This window comes from Sparus aurata, chromosome 9, assembly GCF_900880675.1.
Source record: "Sparus aurata chromosome 9, fSpaAur1.1, whole genome shotgun sequence".
NCBI lineage: Eukaryota > Metazoa > Chordata > Actinopteri > Spariformes > Sparidae > Sparus > Sparus aurata.
In genome coordinates, this window is record NC_044195.1 from 5,859,178 (window position 1) to 5,876,118 (window position 16,941).

The following is a 16,941-nucleotide window of genomic DNA, read 5'->3' on the forward strand; positions in this document are numbered from 1 at the left end:
CGTAGTTTACCTGCAGTTGAAGAATGTCTGAGTAGAAGGTCTTTGTTGGAGTTTCTGAGATTCCCTTTTTTTGCTTGTCCTAGATGACACACGAAAAAGCGTCACTGCTCAAAACAAAGTCAACTGAAATGCAGGCGGGTTGTTCTTTATAGCAGGCAGAGTTTGCTGGCTGCTAGCTAATTTGTGAGACTTGCCACTCCCAAAGTGACAATGAGCAAGAAATGGTGGAGGCGACGATGTTGCACGATTTGTTGGCTTCAGATGGATCTCCTCTATAAGACTGTGCACAGGAGGACGCCTAAATAGTCTAGGCTAATTCTCACCTTGTCCGTGTTGCTGATGCTGTGGTGTAGCAGGGCTTTGGTTTACGACCCAAGTTGGAGAAGAGATTGGATTGTAATAGAAACATGACAAATGTGCACACTAGGAAGGCCCCTGCAGGCTGGGAAGGTGTCATTTTTAACTGATGGTGAGGAGATGAAAGACAGGAAGGCTCGTGTGTCACCAGCCAATCAATCCTGGACGTAATGAAGGACACTAGCTGTTTGTCTCTAGAGATAGCGGTGCATGACGGAGCAATACTTTCAGGCTAAAGGTCTAGTGTCATCAATAAACTATATAATCAAATGAACTGAAACAATTAGTTTATTTAATTGATCCCAAACATTTTGGCAATTGATTAATTGGTAATTGGGTCATTTTTCAGTGTTTAACTGTTTTAGTTTCTCAGATGTCATGTGATGGAGTTTCTTTGTGTTGTATGATAGGGTCATATGATATGTTTTTGCTTTGGACTGTTGCTGGTGGACAAGACAAAGGAGGGACTTCTTCACATTTGATAGACAAAGCAACTTATCATTTAATCAAGAAAATAATCAGCAAATGAATTGATGATGAAATGACCATTATATGCAGCCTTAATGTAATCAATCAGAGCTGAAGCAGTTTGTTGATTAATTTATTAGTCGATCAACAGAAGTGAATCAAAAACAATTTAGATAATTGCTTAATCATTTAAGTTAATCTACTGAGCTGAGATGCCAAACAGTCGCCGGTTCAAGCTTTACAATTGTAAAGATGTGCCGGAGCGAAGATGTTTTACAGTTTGATAATACACTTTGTTGTCCACATCAGTGCACTGAAACAGTAAACTTCATTGGAACTGTAGTAATTGTTAATTACCTCAAGCATATTTTTCTGAGTTATGGGTAAGGGTTATACATATCAGCACATATCAAAGAACAGATTCACAGAACCAGAAATATCTCTCATATCTGTGATAGGTCAACACCAGCTGATAATGTCCATCTATCAATCAGCCAGGCTCTAAATGTCATGAGTATTTCTCACTATGTACTGACATTTTACAGGATAATGATTGATTAAAAAAAAATATGTAAAGATGGTCTGATTGTGAGAATAAACTAAACAACTAAACATCACATGCTCCTCTGAGTCTCAAGGCTGAAAAAAGCAGGATATTTTTGTGACATTGCTTTTCATAAGGCAGTGTGGTAATGATTATTTTCAGTGTTAAATAATCGCTACGTTACTTGATTGTTTGAAAACAGTGACAAACACCCATAACAACTTTCCCGAGGTAAAACCATCTCAATATTTTTTGTTGTTGTTTTGTTAAAGGGACCGTCCACCCAAAATGAAAATTCAGTCATTATCTACTCACTTATATGCTAATGGAAAGTCTGGTGAAGATTCATTGTCCACAAATATTTATGGAGAGTGTGAACCCACGCTTTTATCTCAGCAGCTGAAGATTTTGGCTGAAAAAACTGTTTACAGTCATTTCAGATCAATTCAGTAGCCTTTCAGAGACTGGCCAGCTACAGATTAAAGGTTCTAAGATTTTTAATTTGCAATTATATAAAAAAGGAAAGGAAAAGAATCTTCATTTCTATGGTTTCATAACTGTGGGGGGGTTGTCATGTCGGTGACCTGAGTGCATCTGACTGTGATGTTCTTTACGTGCTTGCAGATCACTAACCCCACTGTGTGCACAGCTAATGCTCGAGAGCAGACTGCTCTTTATTTGCACACTGGGTGTTCTCTTATCATGTTTCCCATCTTACCTGAGATCGGTACACTGCTCTATCCCTCTCCCTCTCCCTGCTTGCCTCCTTCTGTCACTGTGGACATCTAATGCAGGACAGAAATAGGAAAGCTTTACAGGCGGCAAAGCTGCTGCTGAGCACTAAAAATAATGAAGTGAAGTGTCGTCCATAGTTGATTATGAGAGCTGACGTGACTGGTGAAATCAGGTCTTGAGCGTGTGCATGCATAAGTGAGTGTGGTAATGATGGAAGTGGGGCGATCCACCCAGGCATTTGTCCCTGTAATTGTTTGACAGATGATCATCATGGGAGGAGGTCATTACGGTCAGTGTTCTGGACGGAGTCTCTGTGACGTGTGTGTGTGTGTGTGTGTGTGTGTGTGTGCTTGTGTGTGCTTGTGTGTGGCTGTGTGTGTGTTTGTGCACGGATATGGGATTAGCATCTAAAAGTGAGAAAGACGCCATGCGCCCTTTTACTTTTCGTTAACATGGTGACTCACAGGCTCAGCTCAACTGATGCAGCACTTCCTGGTACAGATGAGTATTTATCAGAGCATTTGTTAATGGGATGCTGCATGTTTACTCAGGTTAGGGGACAGTTCTATCTAAGGGAACATTTCCACTCAATAAATATGATCATAAAAAAGTGCTTAAAGCTGGAGAAATCAGCAAGAGCAAGCGAAATTATGAAAATATCCAACTGAAAAACCCCACCAACACCAACTGCTCCACAGCTCTCTCTGGCCCGCTAGGAACTGTGTGTCAGCAGCTATGTTACTACGTCCAACAAACTCTCTTTTAGCTTTTTAGCTGAATAAATTCATAAATAAACAACTCTGCTAAATGGTACAATCATATAAACACAAGAAAAACAGCCATCACGAAGACACCTCAGTCTGAAAAGGCAGTTACACTTTAATGCTGTAGGTGTTGCTTTGTGCTAACTGGGTTGGCCGCTGAATGAATCTGTTGCTTCTCTTTCTTTGGTTTAAGACCTGTGTGCATTGTGCCACTGAGTTAGCTAGCAGCGGAACAACAGTCAAAAGGGCTGTGAGCTGCGGGCACAGGTTCATATGGGCCAAATGAGGTGACTGGATGTGCCTTCTTTAAGGGCCTGTGACAGCCACAGTTGGTGGATATTCTTCTTGTAATGGTCAGAGCATTTATTGTATTGTATCATGTATTGATAGCTGTCAGGATCTTAAGAGATTTTCTAGAAATGGAACTGAAAATGCCTCTAGATTAATTCACCATCCGTTCCTTTAAGGAAATGTACTCACACACAGCATGGTTGGGCTCCTTTGCTTAAAAGGTTGAATGAGTCAAGTGTATCAAACCAATGTGCTGAAATAAATGTGATGACAAAATTCCACGTTTCTCTGTTTCCTACCCAGACTCCTCAAAGAAGCTGAAGGATGTGCTCGAGGAGTTTCACGGCGAAGGAGTCCTTTCCAAGTACAATCCAGAGCAGGTGTGTCCGCAGCACAGTTCCATTCTGTTATCATTCATCCACTTCTGTCTTTTTTGTCACGTTCTGGTTAATATTTGGTGTCATTCTGACACAGCTACTGTCTGTGCGCACACAAACACATGGTATGACTTTTTCGGAAGCTTGTTAAGTTCCTATGATTCATTGTGATATCAAGCACCCAAATGATTAGTCAATACCCATTTTTAGATAAAGGCTGTGGTGGAGACACACCCTCAGCATCAACTTTAGCGCCTGACGTCAGAAGATCAGCTCCCAGCTGGGCTGTAGACGTCGAGGCTGCAGGAGTTGGTGCAGACTGCTTAATACCCTCATTTGAACTTTGGACAGTGTCACTAATTTCTTGTCTTTTATTTTTAGCTATGACTCTCATATCTCCCCTTGTTCTCTCACTCTCTCTAACATGCTGTACTACCCGACTCAAGTTGCCTTGCTGAGAGCTTGTGAACTAAATCATTTACTGCAAGTTAATCCATTTTCAGTGTGTGTGTAAAACATACAAGGGGTGTGTTTGAGCAGATCTACCACTGTTTAACTTTGCCTAATCACTGTTTTGTGTTTTGTCTCTGTCGGGTCATGATATACAAGCCGTTCTGTCAGCCATGCACAGTTCTACATGGACTGATCTGACTGACTCACTCACTCAACGGGGGCAAAGTTTTGCTTGCAGAAGCCCGACAAAACACTCTACATAAACTTTATATTCAAAGACAAATATTAACATTCTTTTGAATTTTCAGGGAAATGCCAAGTTTTTAGGGAGTCCTGTCCATAACCAGGAATTAAAGGACTCCATCCCATCTATTTATTTTTGTTAAAGGACACCTCGTTTAGCATTGCCCCTTACATCAACAATAAACTGAACATTTTGTGAAAAACAAAAAAAGAAATCAAAATATTATTCACCGTATTGAATGACATTAAATTACAACTTACTGTATAGAAGCACATTATCTTTATACCCACAGAAGGTACGCTCACCTTTAGCATGCTGCAGTATCAGGCTTCAGGATACATTTTCTCTATGACCACATGAAAACATAAATATATTTTTTTGTGAAACTACATTTGTTAATCATATGTTAGTAGGAAATGACGGCTTAACATTTAAGCTTAACATTTTCCATGTACTGCTTAAATACCATAGTCATACAGGACTCTGCTGCTCACTGGCTGCCGACAGCTAACTAGCTCTTCTACTACCAGTATCAGTACAGATTTTCAGTGCCCTCATGGTTTAACCAGTACAAGGTTTTTTTTGCAAGGTCCTGTCAGCTAGCCACTTGTGACTGAGGAGATAGATGGACCGGTACCGCGGAACAATTAACATTAGGTCTCGTGTTGAGAAACCAGTCAGTGATTGTAACTATTTCTGACACAGGGCTGTGGAGAAACATAATTATGGTAACAGCATGAGAAGACGAACTCCGATGTAGTCGCACTTGTCAGAAGTAGTCAGTGCAGTGCAGTTCATCATTTTGGATTGTCTGTTGTATAAGTACATTTTCTGTCATCCCCGGAGTGGAGGAAACTCACTCTGTTCAGAGGAACATGAAGTGTGAAACAGTAAACTGCATTTTAATGTGACAACACAACAAGTTGAGTGCAGTTTGAAGGTTAAAGTACTTTACAGACACTTTCTCTGTGTGTATTTTACCAGTCTTCTGTCAGAGATGAAGGTGACTGGGTACAAGCAGTGAGCTCGTGTTTTGAAGCACTGGCTTTAGGGCACAAAGACCACAATAAAAAGACTGACAGTTGACCCTGGGATGCAGATCATTTTCCAAATTCTGCATCTTATTTACTTTTTCTTAATGCTGTTTATACTTTTAATTTTGTTTAACTAATTTTTTAAATTAATGCCACTAGTAACTAACAACTATAGATGACAATAAAGTGTGTATGTGTGTGTGTGTGTGTGTGTGTGTGTGTGTGTGTGTGTGTGTGGGTAAATGACAACCATGCTCGGCCCAAACATTTTTGTGTTCACATCCACGTCCTTTCCCCTCAGTACTGCTGCCCTCTCCTCTGGCTCCTCTGCCTCTTCATTATTACCTCCACTCTGCTGTAGCGCTCCTCAGTGTTTGTGATGACATGACTAACAGCCCGGCTGGACGTTTGGCGCCATAGGAAAGGGGCTTAATGTTCATGTGGTCTTTTTAATACCACACTGTCACCTGGCGCCACGATGACCACCATGGCCCTGCTTTTGTCATCCATCATTGTGTGCGTGTACCTCCAGTGACTCATCAGTCCATTGTGCAGCTGTAGTGAAATCTTATTTTTAGCCAAAGTGTGGCCCTGCCTACTCAGAAGGAGTTTTTAACACTTATTTTAAGGACAATGGATAAGAACAATGCACAATGACTGACACTTTTAGCTTTCTCCAATGAACAGATTAGCAAACAAACAGTAGCACCATAGTGTAATCTTCAGTGATTGATGAGTGACTGAGAGGCTGGCAGCAGCTGAACAACACACCCCCAGGGTTTCCCTTCACAGCAGTTAAAGGCTCCACCAGGCATGCCCATGTCATTTGGCTCTGCTATGATTTTGTAGCTTAGTTCACAGGTTCCACATAAAAAACGTCCCATTTTATTGTCGCTGCAGTCAATATTGTGTGGTTTGAACACATGTGTAAATGTTGCTTTGTCTTTCAAAATGTGGTCTAAGAGTTATGGCCTTATCAGAAATCTTATTTTGAGACCAGTTACTGATTTGAGTGTTTCTGTTTCAGTTTCCCTTTAACAACCCCTTTAACATTTAGTCATAAATGATAATCCTTCAAGTAATTTTACTACACCCAGGGAGTTCTTATCCTCTTTGTTCATGTCTGGTCCGCTCCTTCTCAAGTGAACTACATTCTCATTTCTTCATTCTGATAACGTTGTACTTTAGATGGACAGATCTACTCCACCAGTCTGGGATCCAGTCAGGACAGTAGACGGTAGTCCTACCTCGTCATGCCAATGAAAGTCAATCAAATCATTCTGACAGGCATGCCAAAATGAGAAAGATTAAATGAACCATGTAAATGTGTCATAACTGCCCGTGGGAGATATTTACAGACTGGAAGCTCACAGGGAAAATAATCGTGGCTCAGACTCATGGGTAAAAATGTTTTCCAAAGGGATGAATTTAAGTTGACTTACACTCAAGAAGGTCCATTAATATATGAGCACAGCTTTTTATATTTAATGATTTCAAATATAGTATGTTTGTGGTATAGTATGTGAAAGGACTGTGTGTGTTTGTGTGTGTGTGTTTTCTATGTGTGTGCGCATGAGAATATTTGTCTGAACTGGCTGTGCTGCACGATGCACAGCAAATTAAAGCCTCATGGTTTGTTTGGCCAAATAAGGAGAGGAGAGTGATATGAATAATGCCTGGCTGGCTTTGGGAGCTCTCAGGGTTAGGTCAACACTGTTGAGCTGAGGGAGGATCCTCATCACGGTGTGTTCTTCTCTGATGGGCATCAGTTACAGCTGCTTCAAACCCGCTGAGCAGAAGCAAATTAGAAGCATATTTCCACTAAGTCCTGACGTGCAACAGGGATCAGCTTCACTTTGTCCTATTTTGGTGTTAACTAAATGTTCACTGAGAGGAGAGGGGTTTGTCCATACAGCTTAAATATGCTCGCTGAGTTTATTTGCATTAACTTACACCAGTTATGTTCAATCACTAAGAGGAAGACCACATAGAACCTCAGGGTTCATGATTCTCTAATCCCTGATTTGAATTGATGTTACCTTCTTTCAGGTTTGAAGGTGCTACAGTTATCTATTTACTATCACGTCTGGATTTGTGAAGATCAACAGATCAGCAATATTGTGTAACTGTTTTATCTTGAAATAACAGCGTCGACATCATTTTAGTGGTAGAGTGCGTTGAACGGGGAATGGTGTCCTAATGGCTTGAGTTTGCACTGGGAGAGATACGTAATGGTTTATGGCACAACATCACACACCACCACCTATGCCAGTGGAATTGGATAATTTTTTCTACAGAGTTTCCTTCGTGATGGACAGCTTCACTTGTTGCCTAGCCACTAACTGCTGCTAACTTTGCTAGTTAGCCCATTTAACAAACCTTGGATTGGTACTGGCAGCAGTGGTGTTGCCAGCTGTGCCAGTGATAAATTACATTCCTACATAATTCAGCTTGAATGCCTGGACAACTCATCATTTACATTTTCAATTGATTGGAGTATTCTACAACAGCTAGAACAACAACAGCTAATCTAGCAAACATCAATGGCACAGACGCTGACTAGAGCAGTAAAATGATTAATCGATTAATACTTTCAGTCATTTAGAACTAAACATTCTCTAGTTTGAACTTCTGACTGAGAAGATTAGCTTCGTTCTTTGTATTATAGACCGTGTTTCCATAAAGCATTTTTATGTCGAGCCTGCACCGCTTCATGCTCTGATGAAATGATGCTTCAAGTAGCTTGGTACATTCACTCAAAACAGTTCATGGACACACACCAGATTGGCTTTTTGATTTATTTGTTTTTTTGCGAACTTTCAAAAGATTACTGGAAATTTGATTGACATCTCAGCTTTGATTTTGCACTTATGTTTGAACAAAGCAAGGCATATAACAAAGTCACCATGGGTTTCAAAACTTCTTTTCTTTTCCTCTTTTTTTTTTTGACAATATTTTGTGTCAGTCAACGGTCATTCTGGTCCTGCACCCTAGCCACAACTAACTTCTTCATTGAAGATAATACCTCACACAGAGTAGCTAACCCCTTCTCTTCTTCTACCCACTCCTCCCTCGCTCTTTCCTCCTTCCTCCCCTCTTTCCTCTCCATTGTTCCTACTGTTAAACAGAAGCAAGACGTTCTCAACCAAGTAAGCCTCCGCCCGGCAGACTCTGCATGCTGTGTGGTGTCTGTGTCAGCAGACTGCATGCACATTCTGTCCACTAACATAACATAACCAGCCTTATCTGCTACAGATGGTCTGTCACCCTGCCAGAAGGGAAAAGGTCAAAGTTCATGGGGTTGTTGAGTTGAGTGGAGTGGAGTGCTACTATGCACCCACCACATGACTGTGTGAGGGGCAGCTGGGGGGGATTTACAGGACATAAATGGGGGGAGCATTACATATTCAGCATCATGGCTCAGAATGGTTAATATGACATGTTTTGCTGTTTTTATTTTATTTCTTTATATCATTTGGTTTTCTTTTAAGCCATCAGGGCTCCAAACACAGGGGGTTCGTGTGGGCGCAGCTTCCAGCAGCTCTGTTCTGCTCCTGCTGACCTTAATGAGACATTCTGTGGTGGCCAGTTGATCTGACAGAATTGCGCTTTTAACATTTTACAGACCTTGAAAGCCTTAATATGAAATATATTGAGAACGTTTTTTCCTTTAATGGCTTCAAACCACGTCATCGTGAAGCTGATCATCTGCTGGCCCGTCACCCACGATGACGCTGCAGACCTTCATTTGAGGCAAAATGTCCATCACATTTTTCTCTTTCATTGTTGTAACGTATTAACTCTCCATCTGTGGTCGGTGTGATCTTCAGATTCATCAGCGTACCTCAATTATTCTGTTAACCTATTTGCTCTTTCCTCTCCCATGCAGCCAATTGATTATGAGGGCTTCCAGCTCTTCATGGCCACTTACCTGGAGAATGACATCCCAGAGGAGCTGTGTCAGCACCTCTTCACCTCCTTCAAGAGCAAGACAGGAGGCTGCTCTCCTGATCAGTCTCGAGCCGGAACAAGCTTACTGGGTAGGTTGTTTCTATCAGCATAGTTGCATTCTTTTTTCTTAGTATATCCTTCCACAAGCATGCACGATAAAAGCAAACCATAATCTAGACCCTTCGACATAAAAAGTATTTTCTGAATTATTTTATTGGGTTAAGAACAAAGACTTACCGGCTTGCTTACTCACTTCCTGTCACGCAGGTGCGGATCATTAGCCTTCGTCTAGGTCGGTCAGTTGGCCTTTTTTTATTCAGTACGTTTGATGTTTTTGTCAACATCCAGTGAAAAAAACCTGCAGAGACTACAACAGATCAAAGTACTGGTCTCTGTTCAAAGTGGCCCGTGTAAAACTCCACGGTGTTGAACAGGGAACACCAGACACGATCTCACGGACTGCCAGTTAAATCAAGTCCCAGTTACTCTTTGCAAATGAGTCCATATTTACGCCTCTTTTTGACTTTACCCTGACCAGAGCAGAAAAGACATGTGCAGGCGGTGTTGGTCATTGTACCTCGCTCTGCACAGTATGTAAACTGTGTCTGCCTCCATCCTTCCATGTGAGTGCTGTGTGGGCCCTGGCTGGCACTGGACTGTGCCTGTCTGCTCCTCAGTGCAGAGCAGCTGAGGAGGCAGATGGACTGTTGAATTAGAAATCTATTTCTGTGGTATAAAGGGATAGGCAACAAGTGAAGAGAGGCTAAATGTGAGTGACAGCATGTCACTTTGGGTGCCAGCACTGGTGCTGAGACTCCCAGTGTCTCAGTTAGTTTTCTTTGAGGTGCCTGAGCTTTGACTTCATCCGGGCCCATCGGCTGCATGTCACCCTCTTCACTCCTTCTAGTCTGTCTTTAGAAATGGCAGTAAAGTCGTGTTTCCATACTGCTGTGTTGTGACCTGTTTGCAAGTGGGTTTTCATTTCTGATGGCAACAGAAGGGCTTCAGTCTGATTAGTCATTGCTAGTTTTCTACACAGACTCTAAAGCGTCTGGCTATGAGCGACATGTTCATGTGCACGTGATGCTACGTCATGTAACCTGCGTTCCTTCAGGGGGGTGGGTTGTTGTTTGCATCCTCAAAAATTAAAAGTCCCTTGTGGAGTTTTCCTAAAAACAAACGAAAGAAAGTCATCAAAAAACACATAGTTTGTTTCCTAGAGGTCCATCCATCTTGTTGAATGCCTTTTTCCTCATGAAAATACTTGAAAAGCCAATTTTTCTCAATAATTTAAACCTGCATTGTCAGCCCAGTCCCCAGAATGAATGTAGGCAGTGTAGATTTCTGAAAACCAGAGATATGAAGCCACTTTACAGTTCTTTGGGTTCAGTTCAGGTTTATGTTGTGACAAAGTCTGGTTGGGTTTAGGCACAAACACCACTTGGTTAGGGGTAGGAAAACACATTTCAGCTAAGTCTTCTTTGTCTCTGCATATGTATGTGTAGACTATTGCTGTAAATCCAGCAGTTAATATTATGAAACCATTGGCAGGGATGTGTACTCAGAGAAATACTGCTCCCTAGGGGTACTAAATATCAAAAACTCTTTACATGTTCATGCGAGTAAGAGGTAACTCTCAATTATTTTAACTAAGTAAGGGATAATGCCCGACGAGGTGTCCATAAACAGAAGTTAATGGACGACGTGGAGGCCTAAGAACTGTCCGACAGTTGCCTCCGCGAAGTTTGATTTGATACGCCAGCTAGCGCATTGATTTACAGCGTGAACAGTCAATTTGACTGTAACTACTTAGTAGGTGTCCATATATCAGGGGTTAATGGACACCCTGCAGCCAATCAGAATCGAGTATTCCCCCAGACCATGGTATAATGAAAATTATTTAATCAACTCATTTTTCTGTAGTGAAGACAGTGAACATGGCCATCAAATGTTGCATTTTCAAGTTCTTTATTTTAAAGGAGCACTCTGTGGTTTGGGGGAAGAAATGTTAATAAGTAGAGAAGATCTTCATTAAATGTATTCATTAAATTCTGACTTCTTGAAAACTACATAGTGCCCCTTTAACTAAAGCCTGAATTATACTGAATTTCAAGGGCAGATGCTGATGCCGATATTAGATAGTACAGTAATTGTTGTCATTGATATATCTGACAATATTCAAATGTGGATATCACTTTGAAATAGCAGCGCACTAAAACAAGGAACTTCCGTGGAAATGTTATGATTTTCAACGTCATGATTAACTTTTACTGAATTTCCTGCAAAAAATTAAAAATGTCAAATTGGCACGTATTAGACAACATAAACATCCATACCTATTTATCTGTAATAGGTCAACAGCCAACAAACCAGCTGACTGATATATTGCTCGGGCTCTAGTTTTAAACTCAGAGTTATCACACATGACAGAGAAAAGTAGCACAGCCTCAGAAACCGAAATAAGAGAATGTTTAATGTCATATTTAATTAAATCCCTCGTCTAAATAGTTCCTCATTAATTCTCTGTCAAATATCTGATTGATAAATCCATCAACTGTTTCAGGCAGTTCATTAATATAATGTTAGCAGAGCATGACAAAATGACAGTAAGAGGGGCAGACTGATTTGAAGAGAAACTAATCTGCGATAGTGCTGCTGCTTTTACAACATTTACACAATGGTCATCTTCTCAGCTCTCACGTCCATGTGAACGTGTAAACACTTTGTGCAAAGTCTAAACTACTCAGTATCTGATGTGATCCACTCCTGGTTGTTATTTCGCTCATGATGAGTCTATCTCAGGAACCCAAATACACCTGACACACTGTATATAATGAACTCACTTGTCATCTTCATATTTGAGGAAAAAAACAATATTGTAAACTTTATTCATCAAGGAGCTCACTGGCTGGTGTGGAGTCAGTACATGTTTAGGTGAGTTCTCACTGGACACTGTTGATAGAGCCTGCACTGACACCTGGTGGCAGTCTTCAATAACAGGACATGAACCAGTCAGTGTGGGACGGATCACAGTGCTGATCTAATATCTCTAAGACAGTCCATGCCAAGGCACCCGCAAAAAAAGTTTCCAGGTGTATCTAATATTAATATTACCATAGAGTGTGCTGCCTGGACCACCATGTTTCACTATATCTAATATCCTGCTTTCTGTCGTCTGCTCTATAACATATAAGAGATCTCGCTCCTGTTCACTGTTACACTGCTTCCTGCCTTTCCTGCATTTGTTAGGAACATACAACCAGATTTCTGCTCTTGACAAAGGAACTAAAAATAAAAATGTCTGCTCTTAGATATGATACAGAACATACAGAATACTCTTTCTTCTCTGATGTTCACTCATTCTTGCTGCTACTGCCGTTGTCTTTTTCTCCCATCGATACAATGACTGACCACAGAAGCCCGTTCCATTGATGCAGGCATCTCTATACAGACCGAAGTGGCCTGTGCCCCCATTACAGGTACCAGAGCTGGAAGACTAGCCCATATCATCAGGGTGATGTCATCTTAATGGGACGAGAGTCCTTCTGGCTGTAACCTCCTGCTCCCTGTTGGTGTGCTCTTGTTGTGTTGATGTGAGTTCATGGTATTTTGGCTGTGGACAGTGGATGACTTGATGCTTCGTGAATGGTATTTGTGTAAGGTTTTAACGCAGTGTTGTCATTTTTCTGCTTCCTGTCCCTCTATGCACCCTGAGTGCTTGGATTGTTGTGAAGTTTTACAGTATTCATTTACGTTGCTTCTTTAAATTAACCAACTCTTTCACACTTCTACTATCCCCTCCCCTCACCCTCCACCGTTTCTATAAGTTATGCTCACTCTTTCTCTATCCAATCTCTTTTTCTTTCTTTGGTATACGTACCAACAGGGATGAATGGGAAAAGCATCCTGTCTGCAATGGGCCGTCACACACCGGAGCACTCCAGTGTGATGAGCACAGCAGGCTCAGGAGCCACCACCTCGCCTTGTTCATCTCGCTCCTCCTCGCAGCGCTCAGGGACCGGGGCCCATACACCTGGGGGGCCCCACCGATCACCCTGCACCCAGGCCAAAACCTCAGAGGGCAGCAGCAACGCCCTGACGCCCAACACGGGTCCTGCTAGGTCACCAGTGTCCCCCAAACTGTCTCCAGGTGAGGTTAGCTACACTGAGACGTGACTGACTGCAGGTGGTTGGTAGGGGTAGTTTTCTTTGACAGAAAGGACAACGATCACACCAGAGTCATAGAGGAAATGACTTATGGTTCTTTATATACATGTAGTATGTTAGAGACACAGCTGCGTGTGCTGAACTTGTATACTGTGGGGGTGTAATCATACAGTTGCTTTAGGATTTATTACAATAACTGATCCGCTCAGAATATTTCTTAACAAAGTTGGAATTAAAAACACGGCCTGACTTAAGAACAAAACACACTTCTTTCAGTTGTGTGTTTTCTTTTTGAGTGCAAATTTCACCATTCTTCATTTTAAAAGTGAGTGTTTGACAAAGTAAGAACAGCGTCTCCCAACTGTGTATTTTCAATGTTTTCACAATACCTGATGTTCTTAATGTATTTATTTGGAGTGTAATTTAAATATGAATATCAATTGAATACAAGTTTCTTAATTTGGGTTCTAGTTGCAAGCAGTACTTGCAGGCAGGTCTTTATTTACATACAACTAAATATGGAACTAAGAAACCTACGGGACATGACTCATTTCATAATTTGAGCCGTTCGGTCCGACAACATTTGGAAAGGCTAGAAGATTAAATCAGTTTCAACTTAGCTGGCAGCTAAACTGGACTTTGGCCTGCTAGGAAGCTGAGCTTAGTTTTTTCTTAATCTGCAAAACAAGTGGGGAAAAAAAGTCTTTCCTGGGTAAAAAAAAATATTTTTGCATGGATATTTTATTAAGGTGATTCTTTCTTCTGTGACAGCAAGTTACAAAAAAAAGTTTGGCAGGGCAAGTGTTTTGTCAGGATCATTTTTCAGCACTACTCTGTGAAAATATGAAAAGAGTTTGTTGGTATAATTTGTTCTTGGACCTTACTTTCCTCTGAGAACAGCTTGTTGATTCACATGTGTAAAAAAATAAATATCTCTGAGTTTGTATTATTACCTCTCATTAATATTGCAAATATTAAAATTCTAGAGATTTCATTTCTTCTCCAAAACTACACAGTGCCCCTTTAATGTTGCTGTTAATTTTTTACCTCCACGATGTATATCATCACATTTTGGATTGCAGTTTATTGTGCCACAAAATATTTCTCGGTAAATTAAGGTTAAGATCAAGAAGGTTCCTGTTTTGTTTTGATAAAAGTCTGGTGGTGGTCTCATTTCTAAGATGATAGAATCAGAGCTGGTTTTAGTGCCTCTGACTGAATTGCACGTCTGTGCTTTTTAGACTTTAACGTGACTCATGCCATCTATTTGCTGCTAATCCAGTTATGACTTTCCTGATTGGTTACCCTGTCACATGATGTCACATTGTTTTGGTCAGCAGCCTGTGGCATCTCCATCCTCTGTCTGTACTGTAAACAGTGTTTTGTCAAACTGTTCTCCATGGCTCTGTTTTGTCTCTACCTGTGCTGGGATCAGAGTTCTCTAAAGCTGTCAAACTAATACTTCAATGTGTCATTTAAACTGCTTCTTTTACTTATTCATTCCATTAATTTCACCAGAGGAACCGCAGCACAGTAGAGAGAGTGATGGGTGCTGTGAGCAGCTTTGAACACTTGTGTTGTACATCAACAGAGAGGAGCCGCTCAGAGAAGCATTTGTCTCTGCGGAGGAGCCCGTCGCCCCAGAAAGGCTCCCCCTTGCCGTCGCCCCAGGTGGTCTTTCTCAAGGACATCGTCTGCTACCTTTCCCTGCTCGAGAGGGGGACACCGGAGGACAAGCTGGAGTGTGAGTGACAGGGATGGGGGATGCAGGCGGAGGGTCAGCTCCTCTCAGGGATGTCAAGTGGGAGCAGCTGTCATCCGCAATGTGTGCTCAGGCCTCTAATACAGCTTGTCGAGTAGAACGTCAGCTCAGGTTGACAGCATGAGTAATAAGGCGTTCCATCCTCCTCTAGCTGCCTCCCCAGGGCCATAGATATGGTGTACACCTCCCACACGGGGCAGGTCATTGACATGCTTAAGCCCTGCTGTGCCCAATTGACTTCCTTAGTGTCTAATGCTATATTGGCCCACACTGACAAGGCTAATCTCCGCTAACTGTTCCCCATGCCCCAGTACAGAAGTAGCTCGGTCCACCTATTTAACCCTTTGGCCATCTGGAGAGAGTCCAAGAACGAATGTTAATGCTTCAGACAGCTACTAATTATCCAACGGATCTGAGTCATCATGGGATCTCTGTTCTCTCGTTTACCTCTAGTCATGTTTCGGCTGTACGACACAGACGGCAACGGGGTTCTGGACAGCTCGGTGAGTAGTCTCTGTCTTCTTACTTTTGTCTCCCCCCCTCCCCCCCCTCATCTTTCCCTCTTTGCCCTTTGCAGACAGCAGATCTAAGAATAGAAACCTGAACACTCAGTGACAGCAGTGGTGTTTACATGAGGTCATTGGTAATGGCTCTGTTCAGTTTGACATTAGCCATGTGCTGAAGAGACCACATAAACAGACACTCTCATCTGTGAATCTGTTATAAATGAAGGGATATACGTTGTACATATACAGACTTTGTTTCACTGTACATCACCATAAGCACTGACTTGATTGTTGACTAAAAGCACATTATTCACATCACAAGCAGGAGAAGTTTCGCATTTGTCATCCTTGTATGAAATGTATGAGGGGACATGCAAACTATTGGGTGAAGCTATGATGACTGGTTTGACCTGTGTGCTTCTCTCTGTAGGAGCTGGACCGTATCATCAATCAGATGGTGCATGTGGCAGAGTATCTCGAGTGGGATTCAACAGAACTGCGACCGGTGAGCAAAGAAACGTAAACAGGCCCCCAGTCAAGGTTTTGTCGTTATGTACTCGCCCTTCATGCCTGCAGATACACAGCAGGCAGGACCATGAAAAAAAAAATCTTTTTTTATATTCTTTTTTTTTTTACAGTGAAACTAAAGAAACACATTTGTTGTTTTAAATGTTATACCCATGGAGTCATTTGTAAAGGAAATTAAACTGCCATGTTTATTTCCATTGTCTGCACAGAGCCCAAAGGATACTATCAAATCAAATCAATTCAAATAAATTTAAATCAAATCAAATCAAATCGAATCAAATCAAATCAACTCAATTTTATTTATATAGTCCCAAATCAAAATCACATTGCGTTAGTGGGCTTTACAATGTGTACATTAGACCCTCAGACCCTCGATCCAAGTGAGGAAAAACTTGCCATATTGAGAAAAAGAAAAACTTTTAACAGGGGGGAAAAAAAGATGGAAGAAAAAGAGCAACAGAGGAGGGACCCCTCTCCCAGGATGGATAGACATGCAATAAAAATCAACGTTGCACTGACAGAATATCTGATACAAATTATAATATTTGTAAAGTGTGTGGATCCAGGAGTCTACTGAGCAGGACCAGGCATCGCCAAGTGGTGCCCGAGCCACACGACCTCCTCTCTACCGTGTACACCTGGAACAGTCTGTTCACCCTGCTGTCATCTGACAAATGATAAAAAGCATATCTGCTCAGGCTGTGGGCCTCCTCAATTCATCATCAACACTCCATTTTTTAAGATAGATGTAGCTGGACTC

The 16,941-nt window shown here is 41.6% G+C and overlaps 1 protein-coding gene across 3 annotated transcripts in view; it reads left to right on the top strand.

Moving 5' to 3' along the window:
* dgkg (diacylglycerol kinase, gamma) overlaps positions 1-16,941 on the top strand; it is a 134,909-nt gene that overhangs the window by 19,884 nt on the left and 98,084 nt on the right. Inside the window, exons 3-10 of one of the 3 annotated variants that reach the window (XM_030428299.1) lie at positions 3,463-3,539; positions 8,396-8,416; positions 9,157-9,307; positions 12,635-12,697; positions 13,105-13,368; positions 14,977-15,129; positions 15,601-15,650; positions 16,084-16,158. In XM_030428299.1, coding sequence (XP_030284159.1) covers positions 3,463-3,539; positions 8,396-8,416; positions 9,157-9,307; positions 12,635-12,697; positions 13,105-13,368; positions 14,977-15,129; positions 15,601-15,650; positions 16,084-16,158 — 854 coding nt within the window. The remainder of the gene's footprint in view (positions 1-3,462; positions 3,540-8,395; positions 8,417-9,156; positions 9,308-12,634; positions 12,698-13,104; positions 13,369-14,976; positions 15,130-15,600; positions 15,651-16,083; positions 16,159-16,941) is intronic. The other 2 variants (XM_030428301.1, XM_030428300.1) reach the window with 2 other exon arrangements.